The 20,210-nt window shown below is 46.1% G+C and overlaps 1 protein-coding gene across 1 annotated transcript; it reads right to left on the reverse strand.

The window, feature by feature from the left end:
* Positions 1–306: 306 nt before the first annotated feature.
* CRELD1 (CRELD disulfide isomerase 1) lies at positions 307–19,063 on the reverse strand. The gene is made up of 11 exons (XM_088473239.1): positions 18,853–19,063; positions 16,521–16,669; positions 14,668–14,750; positions 10,571–10,681; positions 8,844–8,935; positions 8,566–8,742; positions 7,370–7,465; positions 6,220–6,300; positions 5,676–5,771; positions 3,887–4,024; positions 307–2,890 (listed from the first exon to the last, which is right to left on the reverse strand). Exons 2-11 carry the CDS (start codon positions 16,650–16,652, stop codon positions 2,670–2,672), a joined length of 1,227 nt encoding a protein of 408 aa, XP_088329365.1. The 5' UTR covers positions 16,653–16,669; positions 18,853–19,063; the 3' UTR covers positions 307–2,669.
* Between the last annotated feature and the right edge of the window lie 1,147 nt (positions 19,064–20,210).

Below are 20,210 nucleotides of genomic sequence, written 5' to 3' on the forward strand. Positions count from 1 at the left end.
CTTCTCCTGTAGGAGGAGAAAATCAAAGTCGGCGAGTATGGGGTTAAATCCATTAAACGGTTGAATTGTTTTGTACTTTGGGAATCGGGAAGATCAGAGATGACTACATCAAGGTTTGATCGGTAAAATTTCAAATCTAAAACAAGGACGTCCAAAACTAATTCGCGCTCGCAGCCGGCCACGAGGAGTGCGCAGTGAGGTGCTGTTGGCGGAGTTTTAAAGCCATGGCAACACGCACCCTTCGCGGCTAATTGGATTGACACCTAAATGTCAAAAACAAAAATAATTAGTACAGTTCAAGATTAAAAAGGTTTAAATATGTTTATTATCCTGAGATGAATAAATAGAGACATAAAACAGCAGCTCTAAACAAACAGTGAGATAAAACATTGTATAGTGCACAAGCTGCTCACTTCCCGTTATCGAAAGCCCGTCACTGGCACGTCCGAGCTCGGAGAAATACCACCTGACTAATTTCCAATCTTTTGTTTGCGCAGAAGAGGAATTTAAGATTTAAACATGGTCTTTGTTGGTTTAATTTAGAAGCGATAATTCAGGAACGTTTCCAGCTTATAAAAGTGTTTTAGCTTATGCTCAACATGATTTTTAATTTCTGAATTAGTGACAAAAAAAAAAAAAAAGAATCCATATTAATTATGCACAACATGCGGTCATGTGACAAATTAAAGGGACACTTGTAAATATGTAGTGCAAATCTGAGTGGCCGCTCCCAGGCTAATACAGCATCAAACACACATAGCGCTATCTGGGATCTCTATACCTGAAGCAAAAACCGCACTCTACATTCCCGGCTCTGAAGGCCTAGCAATAACGTCCCCCCAAACAGACTAAGGGGGAGAGGTCTCAAGCCTTCTCAAGGGGACAGGTGGAGACTTTGCCCATATCAACTTGTCCTCTTTAGAGGTTTGAAGTCTCCCCCTAAGAGCCATAGAATCCCCTGCATTCAGGTGCACTAAATCCTGGCAACCAATTACATTCATTTTTCCTGTCCATCCTGCAGGAAACATAAGATAATGGCTGATTGGTTGCCGAGGTTCAGTGCAAATTTATAACCAATCAGCCATTATCTTATGCTTCGTGCAGGAAGGACAGTAAAAATGAATTGGTTGCCGAGGTTCAGTGCAAATTTATAACCAGAGTGCACCCTGCTAGTAAGTGTGCCCTAGATATTACTCAATTGCGCTCCATAAGTCTCCAAATTACTTCAACCCTTGATGTGCAGCCACAACACATTAGAAAGCAAAAATAAATACACTTTTAAAGTGGCAATCCACCCACCCACCCCAAAACAAAAAGTGATTCAAAAAAAATATCAACACAGGCTACTATTTTAATGACTATAATTATTCAATGTTTCCAGAGTCATGTGACAATCATGGCAACCAGTCACATGATGTAGTGAGCAGAGAGGCTTTAAAATGCCCTTCTGAGCTCTGTTTTAACTGTGGCATCCTCTACCTCCTCATCCCCTGCCATCACATGACATGCAGCTATACTGGTCTCTCCTATGGGGATATTTGCGAGAAGGAGAGAACTTGTAGGAGGGTAGCTTAAACAAAAATAAAAGGATTATCAGACGCATGCTTAAAGAGATGGTGGTGGGGCGAACGATGGAGGGATTGCGGCTTTAAGTATCAGGCACAAATTGTATTTAAAGTAACAAGCTTATGAATCTATTACCTTTCTTTCCAAGTAGTTTGGGAATAGAACAAAGATTATATCCCCAGAGGTGGCAGGAATTGCACACAGTTTTATGGGAAATTCATGTCAATAGTTGGTATTTTCATGCACTGCAACATAAGCAACACGTCTCCCTGCGCGGACTGCGGATTAAAAGCATTTACGCTTGGCCCAAGCTATGTAAATGATCACAGCACACAAACCCATCCTTACCAAGAAGGTCCTGCAGCACATTAAGAAATAAAAAAGCATTATATAGCAACCGTGATCACCTTACAGCCCTCCCTAGTAAGAGGTGTAGGTAAAGCCGATAACGCCAAATCCAAGTCAGCTTGCCAACACGTGTCATATTAAAGTTGACATCTTATCAGTCCATGACATGACACATACAGGGGCACAAGCATCCAAAATTCCAAAGACTTAAATGTTCTTCCTGTGCAAATATTTTTCAGTCTGTTCTTCTGTAGAACTGTCCAACGCGCTGGCTACAGACCAGTCTAGTGCCCCAATGTTAAAGTCGTACAAAATACCCAACCAGTCGTACACAGGGATATCCAGGGCGTGTGGCGCTCACAGAACAGAGTCGCGTGGCATCATCTCTCCGATTACAGATACATGTACACCGCAAGTTTGTATGAATAACTTGGTAGTCACGTTCTCTCTTTCTCAGAAAAAAAGTTATTTCCATATCATTCGTAAAATAGGTACAGTGAGTATAGTGTCATTTAGTGGTCTCCAAAACGATGCCGTGGCTATTTGTGCTTGTGTCTTTTAAAATAAATATAAGAGGACCAAGGGCGTTACTTGGGAGTATTTGCAGATTAGGAACTACGCCTGGTATAAGGACGCTACTTACCATTCTCTGCTTCAAAGCAGGACATGAGCTCTTTGGTGCCCACCTGTGAACCAGAGAGCAGCACCGTACACATTCCCATCCGTCACATATCCGTATCCAGGCTACCGGGAAGCTATCTACCTTTTAAAAAGCCATCTAAGACTCTCTCGGTTTTCTCAGAGAACCAGTATCCGGCCATGGCAGCCACGGCGCCAATGAAGATGGCGGTGAAAACCATGTCTCCTTTAGCGGCTAGTGTGGCCAAAGCACAGATCACCACGCCGAAGAACATCTGCTGCAAAACCACGACTTCGTCGTCTGTGATGTCATCAAATAGACCTTTATCTGCATCATCTATGACGGAGAAAAACAAAAAACAAAAAACAGATATTCATAAACAGACATCCTGATTTCTAGGCCAGACTAAGCTGTATGAATGCATACTGATAGGTGGGCACTGCCAGTTTCTAATTAGCTGCTGGCGGAGGCATCTGTGCTACTACAAGGTTTCCCTGCTGCCATTTTATTGGGAGTTACTACTACCGGTGGCTGACTTATGAGTACTAATAATGCCGTATGTATTCCTGGGCATCACTTCTCCTTCCGCAGTGAATTCGGCAAAGCCAAAACTGCAACAGGGTTCACAAGCACCTTGAGAAGATCTTCAGGGCTCAAAGTAACAGTAATGGAATTCCAACACCCCCCCTGTGCAGCCCCCATCCCACCCACAACCACCTGCAGGGGACTATATTACATTCTTTTGTCTTGGCATCTATTTGCAAGTATCTATATATAGTTCTAGATCATCTCTCCATATCCCCTTTCGCTCAAGTATAAACTGGTCCCTGCTGCTTAAGAAGGTTAGGCGGGTGGTTAGCTTGTGAGACCTCCTAAAATATAGATGGTGGCCCACCTTAAAAAATAAAAACAACCCTACTTTGGTAATATGGAAGGTTGACATTTCCATTCAGGTCTAACATGATCTGAAACTTAAAGTTGAACTGCTACCAATGGGAGAGAGTTTAACAATGGGCCTCAAAGTTTGCCAAGTAGGGCTCTAAGCTGGAGGACCAATCACAAGAGGGTGCCAACTTCTGATTGGTCCTCTGCCTAACTCAACCGCCGCCCATTCCATCAGCATTAAATACAGAAAGTATTCCATACCCTTTAGGACTGAGATAACCAGTCCCAGGGGAATTGTATGAATCCCTTCGCAACTAATCAAAAGCAGATCGGTTGCTATGGACAACGTCTCCACTTAATACTTCCTGCAATGCTCAGTACTGCCTGTACAGGAGGAAGAGGATAATGAACGGGGTAGAGTTAGAAGGCTAAGCCAAGCGCCATTACCTTGATTGTCTGCTCGGCACATTCCGTCGACCCTGGAGTAACCCTTCTGGCACACACAGGTGTAACTGCCCTCCGTGTTCACACACTCCTCCCGAGATCCTTTGCACTTGGGCAGCTCATTGTCGCACTCATCCACATCTGCAAGATCAAAAGGGGAAACTAGCACAATTATTTCTGACACGTATTTATAATTCAATGAGGATTAGTATATTTGGTAATAAAAGGTTTCATGATAAATGAAATTATAAATGTGATTTTTGATGTTCAAGCAGGCATGACCCTTATTACCAAACCGTTACGGGGATCTAACAGTCTACAGTCTTATTTACATGCACTAAGGCAGTGGTTCTCAAACTCGGTCCTCAGGACCCCCACACAGGTCACGTTTTCCAGGTCACCCAGCAAGTGCACAGGTGAATTCATTACTCACTGACCCATTTTAAAAGATTCACAGGTGGAGATCATTATTTCACTTGTGATTCTGTGAGTGGACCTGAAAAACATGCACTGTCTGGAGTCTTGAGGACTGAGTTTGAGAACCTGTGCACTAAGGTTATGCAACCATTGTCGGTGATGCAGCGCCACCTTTTGGCAGGATCTGTGCATTAACGCTCAGCACACAGTTGAGGAGGCCATTGTAGGGCTGTACGGAATGTAGATAAGAGACCGGCAACCGCCTGTCTCTATGCCAACGCTGGAATCCTGACAAGGCAGTTAAGATAGGCGTTGAAATACCGACGCTCATCTTAATCCCGACGCCGGAATCCAGGAGGACACGTGCCCGAACGAAGGTAAGCCGGGGCGCCCCGTAGTGTTAGCCGCGCGGGATGGGGGATTATGGAGGGTTAGGTTTAGGTCAGTTAGCGGGTTTAGCATTAGGTGTATTCTTTTGGTAAGAGGTTAGGATACCAACCATCGGGATACCGCTGTCGGTATTGTGGCAGGAGGCATCACGACAGCCGGCATTACATAACTGTTCAGCCCGGAATGGGTAAGGACTTTAATTGCAATGAAACAGGCTGTAATGGAGAGGACAAACTTTCCGGCAATACCGTCTGCAAGTTCTACTGTAACCTCGGCATTCAGTCCTTGTTGAATGATTAGTGTAAGCCTTATGCTGGTCAGACACAGTAAGATCTTCTGTCCAACCATCCAACTAGTTGATTGGTTGGAATGAAAATCTGGGAAGGTATGATAGCAAATGACAATCAGCAATTTGCTCCCAAACGCTGGAAAATGGACAAAAACTGTTTGAACAATTTGTTTAGAGCAAACATTTAAACTTGTCTGACGTCCATTTTCATCTGTTTTCTGTCATTTAGGAGCAAATTGCTGATCATCATTTACTCCCATACACTACCAGATTTTCATACCAACCAACTAGTTGGATAGAAAATCTTACCGTGTATGGCCAGCATAACACTAGGGCGATGGACGTGGTAAAAATTTGCCGGCAAAAGCAAAACAAGGTGAACATTGCATTGGACATTGCGACTACTAAGTGAATCAAAGAAAACGCAAGTCGCAGCGTCCCATCTTCCCGTGACTAGTATTGCCACTTGCTCTTTTTTGCTCATACATTCAACGCCTATTCTTTGCACAGTTCTATTTGTAAAACTAAATAAAAGTTTAACAAAAAAAACACAGAAGGGGAATTCATAGCGATTGCAGACATCTATTGCGAGACGACAGATACCTATAATCTCCGTTTCCCAATCATGACGCTGTTCTTGGTCCCTAGCTTTGCCCCTGGGAGTACTGGGCACCTGCTGGGACTAGAGTGACTCACCCAGGCATTTGGCGCCATCCCGATAGTACCCAGCATTGCACTTCTTACAGCGGGCTGACCCCGCTCCCATGCAGCCGATGCAGGATTTGTCGCATTCTGGAAGTCAGGGAAAAACGGAACAAGATTAATAATGACACAATCCATACAGACATAAAGGCAGACACAGCCATGCCGCAATGGGGAGCTTCCTTACAGTCTGATGGGTCATTTAAAACCTAAAATAAAATTTTTTCCTGTTACATTTATATCATTAAGGGAAATCCCCGTAAACTGAAGCAGATTTTCTTCCACGAGAGCCTGAACAGTGCCCAGATTAACACCATTTAATTTTAAATCGCTGCTTGCCCTATCGTGGGCACTGCCCTTACTAATAATGAAAGAAGTGGGCACCTACCAGTTTGATTCAGCCTGCATGAAGGGGTGGAGCCGCCCATAAGGGGCGGAGCAAGATAGGTGTTATATGGAGGAACATTTCTTATTGTCCTCTTAAACATAAAATATGGACATTCATTGAACATGTGAATTTTGCATTGCGGCTACCGACCTCGGCATTCGTAGGACCCTTCTGTGTTCAGACAGAACTGGTTGGATTTGCAGCGATCCATTGTACCACATTCATCAACATCTGTTGTAGAAAAAGACAAGACACATTTTTTTTTTGGGGGGGGGAATCGCAGAGATCTTTCCTTATTATGCACGTGACAAATCCTTATCAGATGATATTTTGGAGACCACAGGGAAAATTTAAATGACAGTACAGGCTTCAGCTGGGTACACATTACCCACATAGTGCGCACACAGTTACCGGGTCGGGCGTCATCGTCTAATAATAAGACGATGTCGCCCGACCCGGTAACTGTGTGCGCACTATGTCGATCCATGCGTGCTCCCGCTGGGTCATTCATTGCATCGACAGATCGAACCTACAATAAACCTACATGCTACTCAGTCAATTCGATGCAGCAGGTGAACGACATATCGTGAGGTCGTTTACATTGTGCAATGTCAAACGACAGCATGATATATTGTTCATGGCGTCGGCTGTGTACACACATCGTCTAATGTGTACCCGTCACATTCAGCGGAGACTGCCATTTTATGGGCTGAACCAGTAGTGAATAGATACGCTGCAAACCAAGGGCCTGATTCAGAGGCGCTTGCAAAAAGCGAGCACTCTGAATCAGCGCGGGCGCTGGTTTTTGTTGCGGACTCCTGGCTGCTCGCATAGCTGTGGGTGACCACCCACAGCTATTGCGAGCGGCCAGCATGATGGCCGCGATGGTCAAAACCATCGCGACCATCGGGCTTGCGACGAGACCCTTGTGGTAGGGTCTCGTGGCCGCAAGCCCCAGAGAGCTTCTGGCTCTAATAGAGCCACAAGCTCTCTCACTGACATCACTGGTGAAGTCAGTGGGGCCGCCCACAAACGGCAGGCGTTCGCTTGGGAACGCCTCCGTTTGTGAAGCCGGCCACGCCTACAAAAAAACAGGGCGAGCTGTTGATCAACATCGACAGCCGCCCATTTTGGAGTGAGTCCCGGAGCGAGTGCTTTTTGCGCTCACACGTGCGCACTGGGCCACCATCGACCCGCTTGCAAGCGGGTCTGAATCAGGCCCCAAGTTCCCAAAATGGCTGCCTCCATAGTGTGCAAGCAGAGTTCCAATTTCATACCCTCTCCCCTGCTCGTTACTCACCGATGCACTTCATGTCATGTAGTATCCAGCCCCTCTTACACTGCACGCACTGGTCTTCCTCAGGTCCCAGGCACTTGCTGCAGGCTTTGTGACACTCTGTACAGGACAAAACAGACTGAGCGGTAAAATCCACAAAACGACCAGTCTTATCCGTCATCCTGATACAATAAACAGGAGCTCATCTACATCACAATAAGCAGCACAGTGAGGGATTTCCCTATGGTCCAGGTCAGTGCCAATAGGGGGCCAGGAATGCGATGGTTCCAAAGTTCTACTGCTTAAGACCTGGAGACGAGCATTGCTCAATACACAGGATGGGTGCAGGCAGGAAGCCAGGTGTGAGGTTTGTGGTGTGGACTGATGAAGAACCCTTTAAGCGTCATATCTTATGCAAACAAATTATATTAGAATGAATTGTCACCAATTATTATACTTGTGTCTAGTACAGAGGAAGGTGTATGTCAGATATAGGTCTCATCGTTCCCCTCTGTACAGGATACAATCACTCTCAGGGGAGTGTACACTACAATCTTTGAACTCCGGGCAGCGCCGCAGCAGCGATCCTGGCTGCAGGGTGCTGTTACAGACACCCTAACAGCCAGAAGCAGGGACTGCCGGGCAATGACGGCGCCGCCAACAGAGCTCTGTGCAATGGCACCGCTGGCACGCCCCTAGTTACTGTCCTATCACCCCAGGATTGAGCACCATTTAGCTTAAACAGTCATATAGATAAAATGTACTACAGGTTGAGTCTCCCATATCCAAATATTCCGAAATACGGAATTTTTTTGGCTTGACAGATTTTTGATGGTTCAATGTACACAAACTTTGTCTAAGGCACAAATTATTAAAAATGATGTATAAAATTACCTTCAGGCTGTGTGTATAAGGTGTATATAACACAAATGCATTCTGTGTGTATATTTGGGTTCTATTCCCAATATATTTCATTATGATATGCAATTATTCCAAAATACAGAATATGCCGTTATCCAAAATACCCCGGGTCCCAAGCATTTTGGATATGGGAGACTCAACCTGTATGATGTTATAAACAATTTGAATGCACTATAGGCTACAAAGAGGCCCAGCGCTCGTCTATGTAGTATCCAGTCTGAATGGGAATGAAACAATGGATAAATACAACTAAAGAAAAAGATGTGAATCTGTCCATGCACAGTCCTCCTCTTACATACCAGAACATACCAGGTGGCTCTCATTTCGGGCTTGTTCATAATAACCAATAGCGCAGTCCATGCACAGAGGGCCGCCGTAGCCGGGGTAACAGTCACATGATCCTGTGCCGGCTCGTGTTCCTGCACCGTTGCATTTCCCGTTACCGCTGCAGGGTTTCTCAGTGCCACCCGGGCAGGCTGCAAAAACAGGGAGCAGGTAAGTGCCGGAAGGGGGAGGGTGGGACCCAATAAAATTTTTCATACAACATGTCTATCACTGTAAGGTCATGTCATCTCACATGCACAATCTGGTCCAAAGGTGCCTTCTGGACAACACAGCTTTAAGGTCTCCCTACACAGCCACTGGAACAGGTCACTGGGGTCCTTTGGTCTGTAAATGGAGAGAAAGACATTGTAAACTAAGGACAGGACACAGATGTTACTGATGGGAGAACATGGACCTCTCGCCAATGGTTTGTACCAATGTTAATCCACATCCTTCTTCCTGGTTCCTGCTGCATTCCGATTGGCAGGCCTACTCTCGTAAAAGGCAGCGACATCTGTAGAACACCAATGCCTAGCAGACATTGAAGTGTAGCAGTCGGTGGCAAAGTAGGGTGTTGCTACAGGAGGTCTCCAATCAAATACTGAAGTACCACCAACAGGCCATGTTTTCAGGATTTAAGGTGGGATTAAAAAGATGCTGAAAACATGAACTGTTGGAGTAAAATACCAATATACATACAAAATACAGTACAAATCACAGCACTGTGCAAAGGATGCAAAGTGTTATTATATCAGGACAAATGCAAAGTGATTTCTGTCAACGTTTGCAGGCAACAAAAGACAACAGGTCCACGTTTGTGCAGCGCACCTCTAGGAATGCAATGGACTCTGATCTGCTGAGGATTTTATCTAATGTTCAAAGCTGGAATCGGCACTGGAAGAGTGACATGGCCTTATGTAAAGTAATTTATTCTAATTGCTCCTGGACACTTCCAGCAACATGGAGCAGATCGGAGCCGCAGCACCAACTCTAGAATTCAGGAGCGAGACAATGAAATCTAGAAGGAGGAGCCAGGAGAGATCTGCACACACTGACATTCACCAGATTTACTCTAGAACATTAGACACCAGGAGCCGTTTAAATGGTGCCCATCCACTAGACGATTAAGTTGAGCGATTGAACGATAACGATCATAAATCATTTGCAAAAATGTCTAAAACGACCAGCGATGCGCGTGCCCACTGGTCGTTTAGACATCTATCATCGTGCAAACATGCTAGACAACCCGACGATAACGTCAGGTTAAGCATGTTTGCAGATGATTGATGAGCCTGCACTGAACGACTGCTGTTAGTCTGTGATGAGCCTGCACTGAACAACGACTGCATGATTACAATGTCGTAATCGTGCAGTCGTTTTCATGCTACCAGTGGATGGGCACCTTGAGCTCGCCGACAGGGATCTGTCCAACGCTTACAGGAACAAGATTGTATCTGACAAAATCGGAATCAGTAGTAACAAATATATACTTGGAACTACCAAAACCATAATCATGGGAATAACTGGAGAAGTAACTGAGGGCATAAAGTAAAGTGTTAAAGAGGGATTTAAATACATGACGTTTAGGACAAGCTGGTCTATTTTATTTAGTAATCTATTTAGGGGGGCAATTGAATTTGAGATGTTAATTTATCATGGGTGAAAAAGGGAGGGATCCCTTTTTTCATCCGGGCCCCATTTTAACGGGTGTTACCTCTGAGTCCGTGAAACGTTGATAGACTTATGCATTAACTGGGTGTTTTCACCAGTTAACTGCAGACTTATCGGGGATTTCTGAGAGGGTCTCAGGAGACCCGAACAGAAATCCCCGTTAATACGGCCTAATTGAATAGGTGCCAGCGATCAATCAGCACCTGGAACTTAACGGGGCTAATTGAATCCAGTCCTTAGACAAGAATACAAAATACCTTACACGCTGGGAATAGGTTTTACCGCTATGTTTATAATGGGGGTCCTCACCTTTTGAACCACCAAGTCTCCAGATGCTCCTCGTTCTGCTCCAACATCTTATTACACTCAAAGTCAGACTGGTCGCAGGCCGATTCTGCCACTTCCAGGAAGCGCGTCTCGCTATACGACAGGACAAGGGGACATGGTTCTCTCAGTAATACATCAGCGCTGTGTACGTCACAGACAGAAAGATCTACACACTCCGTCTAGGCATGAGCAGCTGGTGAGAACTTTATTCACACACTAAGAAACAGGCATAAGAGCTACAAATATACATAATAATGAAAGTTTGGCCAAACAAATAGGCCGTGTACACGGGGTAAGATGCCGGCATTCAAGAGAAATAGTGAAACGCTGCACGGCCCCAACCTAGGCCAGGGCCCAGGCGCTGCACGCCCCCAACCTAGGCCAGGGCCCAGGCGCTGCACGGCCCCAACCTAGGCGCTGCACGGCCCAGGCGCTGCACGGCCCCAACCTAGGCGCTGCACGGCCCCGGTCTGTCCTTTGCTGCAGAATTTATGGAGAACAGGATTACCATAGAAAACAATTATCTCTCTACTGACATTAGTGGATACAGCCAACTGCACCAGGTGTAAATGCCATTATTGACCCAGTGTGTAAGAGCCCCTAGAGAGTACATGTCACGTACACATACAACAATATTGTTTCCATTTGCTCTGCTACAATTATATTGTGACAAGATCGAATATACAGGGTAATTTACAATATGAGATTAAATGTTTAGATATAACACAAAATATAAGGTTTATATCAATATTGAATGTCTTTAACAAGTGCAGGTATAATTGCAATGAAGTTTGCAAAGAACAAATATCCACAGATAGTCGATTTTCTGTTTTTATTAAATACTGTATGTATGAAGTAACTGTACTGCAACTTTATGTCTGGGAGCCGGTACTGCGGAGACTCTAAACCTCAGACACTAGAAATGGGATGAATGACTGTTTATCTCATTCCCAGAGCATATTGTAGCGGAGTTTGCAGAAGAATGGGATTTGTAGCCTTGATATTAAAGGCTCTATTTATTAACATTTTTTTTTACTAAAATAAAGTGAAAAAGGGTGTTTTGCACACCCTTTTCACATTATTTTAGTTTCACCTAAATTTATTAAAAAGGGCAATTGGAGTAGAATTTGTAAAATTTTACTCCAACCCCTACTTATCACATATTTAGTAAGCAGATCGTATTTCCCATAATTGTAATGGGAAATGTAATCCTCCCGAGTTCTTCTAAATATAAAATGTGAAAAAATACCGGGGGGAGGCCCTGTGATAATAATGCCACCTGGAGGTGGCATTATCCAGGGTCTCCCCCGGTTATCGGACTCCTGCTCTGCTCTAGCAGACAGAGCAGAGCCGGCCCGTGATCAGCTGTGTGGTCTAAACAGAAACCCAAAACACTACAACTTACCTGCATCCAGGGACCGGAGATCCGTGCTCCAGTGATGTACTCCGTAGCTCCGATCAGATGGTCTCCTATCCTGCACTGTGAACCGGTCAGCTGCTGCATACAACAGCTGACCAGGTCACAGTGCAGGATGGGAGACCAGCTGATCGGCGCTACGGAGAACATCACCGGAGCACCGATGAACTGACCGGAGGTAAGTGAAATTAACGACTTTAGGCACATGCACGGAACTTCGACACTGTATTGTTCCGAAAAATACAGTGATAGGGCTGCAGAGGGGATTTGCAGGGAGAGCTTTATCGCAAGCTCTGTCCCTGCAAGGGATTTTTAATAAATCCCCGTGATATTGCCTGAATTCGCAATAAGATTTCAGTTGGTAATATCACACTACAACCGCATTTTAAATGCAGATTGTAGTAAATAGAGCCCTAGAAGAGATGAGATAAAAAAAAATAAAAAAATAAAAAAATGTTAGATTAGTCAAAGTGGTATATTTATGAAGAGGCGGCTTTGTCAGCAGTATTGGCTGAAGGATTTAAAAGGGCAATTATATTAAACGCAAAGCCAGGAGTGTTTTATTTAATATTAATCGCCCTTTTAAAATACCGCGGCCAGATAATAGTTTATTTGAGTTACAATATAGGGAAATCGGGTTACATAAGAATACATGTAGGGGGAGCGGAAGTATGAAACAAGTGGATTGTATATAAATCTTTCAGGGAGCAGCAGGTTCAGAATTAAATACGAGGCAAAAAGATTTTAGAGTTATAACACATAGGCCAATATTCAATTTGAGGCGAAAAGTCCGGATCGGCGATACTTTTTCGCCTGTTTTGGTTTTACTCCGTATTCAATTTGAAAGACTTTCCGCCTAGGCGGAAAGTCAATGCAATGTACTAGGCGAAAAAGTGTCGCCTATGAATAGCAGGCGTAAAAAAGTGCAGAATTGGGGTGCAACATTGCAGGAACCCCCGTGCAACCTTCAGACAGTTCCCCAAAGGTAAACTGTCAAAAAAAACCAAAAAAACAAACAAACACTTAGGGACACCCAAAAAATGACTTTGAAAAAGGGGGCGAAAAAAAAAAGTTGGGGTACCAAGTTAAAAACTAGCGAACTTTACCCTGGCGGGGTCCCCAAGTATGCCCCAAGTGTCTTTTTTTATTGTAGGTGCTTGCGGCAGGTGGATTTTTCACGATTTTATCAACTTCACTTTAGCAACTATTACATATGCTGACCCCCATTTTCAAGTACCCCAAATTTGCTGGGATAACAAATTTTCTGGAAAAAATACTCCTGAATACTATTCTGCACCACGTATAGAAAAACGCTATTTAGCAGATATTGAGACACCAAATACCTTCAGCAAGCCAAATCGGGGGGTACAATAGGGAACCCCATGTCAGAGCATCATTTGGGGGGTGTCAGGCTGGTGGGGGGATAGCAGGCCATGCACTAGACAGATGTACTACATAGGAGGTGATGAGAAGCCCTTTCCAATGGGTGTGGTATGACTGGTCGACATTGAGAAGGGGTTGGCTGACAGGGTTGGGTACGGTATCCCTGCGGTCAGAATACTGACACCTGCAGGTAAGTCCCCTTACCTTAACCCTCCCCCTAACCCACCTTCCTTGCAGCCTAACCTTAAGGGATGGTAACTACATCTCAACTGACAGAACGTCGACATGGTCATTGGGTCAATAATATGTAAACAGGCATTAAAGTTGACATAGTTAAAGTGTCGTCATGCTCAGAATGTCAACACACCAAAATTTCGACATATAATTTAATGGTTATTTTAGTCTAGACATAACACATGCCGACATGTTAACATTCTGAACGCATCAACATATCGATTGTCGACCTAATGACCCCATCAGTATCCCGACTATCGACATTCAGAACCTGTCAACAATCTAAATGTCAATTGGATACCCTTTATAACCAGGAGGTAGCGATAAGTTCATACAATCCAAACAAACTATTCCGGTGACAAGCGGGTTGGTAAGGACAGCCCTGGATAATGCTGCTATTAATTTGTCCGACTGTTAAAAACCATGAACAACAAATAAATCTATTTTCTTTTAGTTAAGTGCAATTAGGCGCCAGGATACAAGTTCCTATAAGTGTCAATGTACGTTTTGGTACATTTGAGAGCAGACGGGGAGGAGAACGTAAGAATGGTTACGCGTAAGCTGCACATGAGAGATTGTGTAGATTACATTTCGTACACCCCGCCAAGACGTTTTTCGAACTTGGGGCAGCCCCACCAGATATGGAACAGGGTGCCCCTCCCCTGCTGCAATTTCACCTGGGACAGAGAGGTTAGAAGTTGGGTGGATAATTCGCACACGGGATGGAACAAGGTACCATCGGAATAAAAGTTTGTAGGAACGGTCTGTGTACAGGTCAAGATTTTAGCAACTTCTCTTATTGGCGGACAATCTTCTGGCACAGGAGTGCCACCATGTCCTTCTCCCATCGGAACTCCTGGATAGGTTGACAATATGTAATTAGGAGTAGAAAGCAGGCCTCTGTAGGTGTAGCATTGGGGCATGACAAGGAGATCCTGGTGTCACTAATGAAGCCATTTCCTTATAGCTCATTGGTCCCTGGATAATGTTAGTACTCAGAACTATAAAGTAATCTAATAACAGATACAGACCGAGTGATTAATACCTGATTTCATATTTTGCCAGCTTCTCTTCCTCCCAAGCTGTGTTGCCACCACCAAAATTCAGCCTTGCCGTCTTCTCTATGCCCTACAATAGAAATGACGCCAACTTAACATTATTAGGCTATGTAACAGGGTGGGCGCTGCTGTATGCATTGTACAAGTAAACCCCACATATCCCTGTATTCAGCACCCCCTCCGCTTTACTAAGTAAATGGGTAGATTCAATTGTACGCGAGCTGCGGGTGGCAGGTTTTCCCTATATTGCGGTACTCTGATCCTGCATGCGCCTTCATGGGCTGAAGGTAAGATCAGTCTGTCAGTCAGTCTATGGAAGCCGCCGGAACGGTCCCGAATCGAATCTGCCCCAAAGGGTTTTTGTCAACCTCAAGAGTAGAATATATTAGAAAAGGAAAAATGAGTTGTATCCTTCGGTATATAGGCACGAGAATTACTAGATTATAATGCTGGAGAACAAGTAATGGACTGTGTTGGGGGATTGAGTCTAAGTACTCTCGTGCATCGTCGCCAACAACTCCCTTCGGACCTGAACGCAGGTCCGACGGGCGACAATTAGCGAGGGCCAAGCTGCTCCCGAATGCAACAAGACCCCCGCCGTCGCAATGCCGCTCCTGGCATCGGCAAGTGTGTATGCACTTGCCGAGGCTGGGACTCCTGCCGGATCCCGACGCACGATGGGTCCTGGGAGGTGTGTACGCAGCCTAAGAATTCTTGATATTATTTGATATGAGCAAACATTTGGACATGATGTATTGTTAATTAATGTATTATTTTCAGCCTTAAGTCTGAGTACCATTCGCATGAACTTGCTTCCCCACTCCACAAGATTTATAATAACTTGTCTCTACATCAGGCTTTGTAGCTATCTTTTTAATTTAAAAAAATAGGCACTACATAATACAGTTTTAATGCTGCCCTCCAATTATTGCTGACTGAGGTGTGAGCCCATTCCACCTACACAAAACCGAACCCTTAACCTGCATGCAAACGGTTAATCACAGGCTGAGCCCCTCCCTGGCACAGGGAGGCAGACTGTCTTCTCTACTTCCATAGAGGGCTAGTAAAATGCCTGATGTTAGAGGAAATAGTAATAATTGGCACATGGAGAAGACATTTGTCATCAAATATTTTCCTGGAACTCAAGAGAGAAAGTAGAAAGATAAATACCACCCAGTCAGCTCCTAGCTGTCATTTCACAGGCTGTGATTGAAAAATGGCAGCTAGGAGATGATCGAATGGTACTTTTATCTGTTTTTCACTTTCTCTCTCCCCAAGGCTTAGTACATCTACCCCTGTGTTCCTTCTTAAAAGCAATAAGCTCTAGACCAGGCCTGGCCAATCTGTGGCTCTCTAGCTGTGTTGAAACTACAAGCCCCAGCATGCCCTGCTACAGTTTTGCTATTAGGGAATACTAAAACTGTTGCAAGACATGCTGGGACTTGTAGTTTCACAACTGCTGGAGAGACAGGTTGGCCAGGCCTGCTCTAGACAAACCCATGGGAGGCTTGTTTCCCGTATTTATGAAGTCTTAGGGGCTAAATGTACTACAGTTTTTAGGAGTGGAGATGTTGCCCATAGCAACCAGATTCTACTTAATTAAATAGCACCTTCCAGAAGGGAATAGCTAGAATCTGATTGGTTGCTATGGGCAACATCTCCACTTCTAAAAACTCTCACTTTAGTAAATTGACCCCTTAATGTGTACTGTGGTTAACAGTTCCCAATGTTGTCCTCCAAATGCACAACTCAGTTAAGTTGTGTAATGCTCCCTTGCATTGGAGGCATCTAGAAAACGTAAGTGGGATAAGACATATTCCAGACACTCAGTAACGCTCACCTTCACAAAATTGTTAACCAAGCTCCGGCAAGTCAAGCAGGGCTCTTGTTTGGTGGAACCAAGGGTAAGGACTAGCAGGAGGAAGAACACAGTTCCACTGGAGGACCCCATCAACCGCTGCTGGTAGGCCATGCTGGAGAGCTTTCACTCTGGAATTTTGTCCAAGACCAATACGCACATCATATAAAAGAAGCAAAAAGACTGAAGTGAGTCACTGCTGAAAGCATAGAGAAAACATATATAGCACCTACGCACATAAGAGGTCACTATGGAGAATGCAGCATGTGAACCCATTAGGAGACCATGCTTTGGGTATGACGGTAACACAGCTCTGTAGTGATGTCACCCCTAATCGGCAACATTATTATGAATTGAAGCTGTAGCACAGAGAATGGCTTACGGATGTCCCATCAGTGAATTAACCAATGATGGTTAGGATCGATGGCATGAAAAAATTGACTGGAAATAATCGATGGTTTGCACCCATTGATGGTCATCTGTGCAAAGGAGAAGGGCAAGCCAATCAGGGAAGGGGGTGGGGCTTAGCAGTAGGCCATGGCCAAGATCCATGCTGCCAAGTTAGAAAAGAAAAATCTATTGTCTCTCAAAAATCGATGGTAAAACCATTGACTGCAAACCAATGATGGTTGATGGACATCCCTAGAATGGCTTCCATTACTATGTGTAGAACACTGAGGGTCTCATTCAGACCCGCTCACGAGAGCTGTACGCTCGCAAGCGGGTCGATGTTACCCAAATGCGCACGACGGAGGCGCCTGCGCGAGACCAGAATTACGACAGGGTAGCCGTCGTTACGGGTTTCGCACCAAAGTGGGCGTGCTGTAGATGGTGAGTGACAGCACGCCCCCTTTGGTGGGAGTGCCGGGGGCGTGGCTGCCCAGACGGAGGCATTCCCATGGGAACACCTACCGTCTGGGTCCGGCCCCACTGACATTACTAGTGATGTCAGTGGGAGTGTTTTTGGCTCTGATAGAGCCAAAAGCACTCCGGCCTTGCGGAAGACCAAACCCTACCACAAGGGTCTCGTCGCAACCCTGATGGTCGCGATGGTCTTGACCATCGCGACCATCTTTTTGGCCGCTCGCATAAGCTGTGGGTGGTCACCCACAGCTATGCGAGCGGCCAGGAGGCCGCTCCAATGTTAGGTAGGCCGGCCCTGATTCAGAGCGAGCGCTCTGGTCAGAGCGTCCGGCTCTGAATCAGGCCCTCTGTCAACTGTATTACATCCAGATCTTGTGCTGCCACTGAGATCTAAAGCAGACGCCTTATGGTTCAGAGGAAAAACATCCATTATTAATAAGACTCTGCATCTAATAGGAAATGCTGAATGTTACAGTAGCACAACCAGGGTGTCTGCTCAGCAGCTCAATATAATATCCCCAATTTCCATTTGGAGGTGTGTGACAGGGTGTAGTGTGTGACAGGGTGTAGTGCTACAGGTGACAGGGTGAGTATGTGACAGGGTGCAGTGTTACTGTAACTGGCAGATGAGACATGGGGGCTGGCTAGGGAGAGGTTTTAAGTACATGAATATATACAGAAAATATGGGGGGAGGGAGCGCCATTCCATTACTTTGCCATGGGCGCTCGGACCCCTAGATACACCCCTGAGGAATGAGCACATTGAAATTCCCTTAACATGGTTTTCCACAGGAGACAGCCCCCTGGCAGGCGGCTGTCACCCCCTTACTCTATACAAGGCAGTGCTGCAGCCTCTTACTGACTTTACTACCCTATAGAATAAAGGAATGCTGGGAGTGGTAGTCTTTGGGAAATGTTACCGGTCACAGTGCATCACATAAGAAGCGGTTCTCAACTCCAGCCCTCGAGTACAGAACCTCAGTACCCGAGGACTGGAGCTGAGAACCCCCTGCATTACAGGAATATGCTCCTATTACAATGTGCATGCATCAGATCCCTATTTATAACATTGATATCAAGCAAACTCATTATATTGTGTGTACATAATATAGTAATACAGAGGTGATAATACTGTTCAGTCTGAGAAAGTTGCAGCAGGCTGGGGTTCCCAGGCCAGGCATTTGCAGCTACAAGCCAGGAGAAGGACACATGCTGCATTAGCATTTACACCAGGCAGGTCCCCCATCCCCAGCATGCAGGCTGGATATCTCCCCAGGTATACTGGTGATCTGGGCCCCAGGCCTCCCTGCTCCCAGTGCCTTGCGGTATTCCTCACCCCCCCCCCCTCCTCCTCCTCCTTTCCCGTCCCGTTATTCTGTATAGCAGGACGCAGCAGCCTGCATACCCCTTATGCACACACACATAGCCCCCTCTCCCCCTGTGCCCATACCTGCCTCCGGCCCTGCGCCCCCCGCGGGGTGTGTCCTGTAAGCAGGTGTCGGCCGGGGGCAGCGCCGGTCCCGGGCTCGCGGCTCAGTGGTTATGTTCCCGGCGGCTCCCAGCATGCACCGCGCACGCCGCATTGCCCTCACCAGCAGCAGCAGCTGGCTGCAGGACACGTCTGCCATTGGGGCAGCGCCTCAGCCAATGGCGGCCGGCCGTGTGCGGTGACGTCACCCGGGGAGCAGCTGTCAGTCATGGCAGGGGGGAGTTGTTATTATAATTATAATTAGTATTGTTAACCCCTTGCGCGCTGCAGAGCTGTCTCTGTCTGTCTGTGCTGTGCTCTGGGAAGAGGGTCAGCAGAGTCCAGTGCAGTAGTTGGGGGAAACAGATGGAGGACACTGGACACAAACATCTATTTATAATGAGCCTGGTCCCTGCCAGCAGCTGTCCACTGGCATCCTAGAAAGTGCTGTCATAAGAGGGCAGTTTCCGGGTGAGATGAACATGAATGCAAAGTACTAGATGGAGATAGTGGCTTTATGCAGAGTGAGGGCCCAATTTAGAAACGCACCTATATACCAACCAGCTGTATATTTCGTTTAGTATTGCAGTGACAGAAACGAATAGGCCAACGGTATCATCATTATCTCGCCGCCAAGATCAAGCGACCTCCTCCTCGTCAGCGGGGTCCTCCGGTCACTTGCTGGCAGTCTATCGCTGCCAGGGACGGGCTACTCTGTCACGCGCATACATGGCGGTCAGTCTGCGCAAGACTGTTCATCCCGGCGGGGACCCGGCAGTGCCTGGAAGGCTTCCCTAAAGCCGGAAAGGCTGCTGCCGGGTCCCCATTGCCGGCAATGAGGCCTGCATCGCTCTCGCCATCTAAAGATGGCGAAAGCGATGCAGTGACAAACAGCGATAATCGTAGATTACTGCCGTTTGTTGAAGACTGAAAGGAGAGGTAAAGGGGTTATGTATCATTGTTAAATGGGGCCCTGAGTCTGAAAAGCTATTTGCATTTTTATATTTGCCTCCAGCCATGTTACCTACATGGCCAGACGAGGCTGAAGTTAGCATCTTATTCACTTCTAAAGGGGCCCATCAGGGACGGACTGGGGCTGTTAAGCAGCCCTGGAAGTCCACCTGTGCGCACGCATTCGGGGGCGTGGTCACAGCTCACAGGGGCGTGGCCTTGCTGTATTCCAGGAGGCAGAGCTGCTCGGCCAGGGTTTGCAGCTGGAGCGGCCCATTTGGCATTTGCCAGAAGTACCAGGTGGGCAGTCGGGCCCATACATCTAGCTGGTGTTGTGGCAATTCCCCGTTATGCAGATGGCGGGGTTGGGGAATCGAGAATATTCAACA

The sequence above is a fragment of the Taudactylus pleione genome, unplaced genomic scaffold, assembly GCF_031769625.1.
Source record: "Taudactylus pleione unplaced genomic scaffold, aTauple2 ptg000133l, whole genome shotgun sequence".
Taxonomy (NCBI): domain Eukaryota; kingdom Metazoa; phylum Chordata; class Amphibia; order Anura; family Myobatrachidae; genus Taudactylus; species Taudactylus pleione.

Coding starts and splice junctions, on each gene's coding strand:
- CRELD1 (XM_088473239.1), bottom strand. CDS start 16,652: ATGGCCTACCAGCAGCGGTTGATGGGGTCCTCCAGTGGAACTGTGTTC. Junction 10,682..14,667: donor CTGGCAAAATATGAAATCAG/GTATTAATCACT, acceptor CCTGTCGTATAG/CGAGACGCGCTTCCTGGAAG. Junction 6,301..7,369: donor ACATGACATGAAGTGCATCG/GTGAGTAACGAG, acceptor TTTCTACAACAG/ATGTTGATGAATGTGGTACA.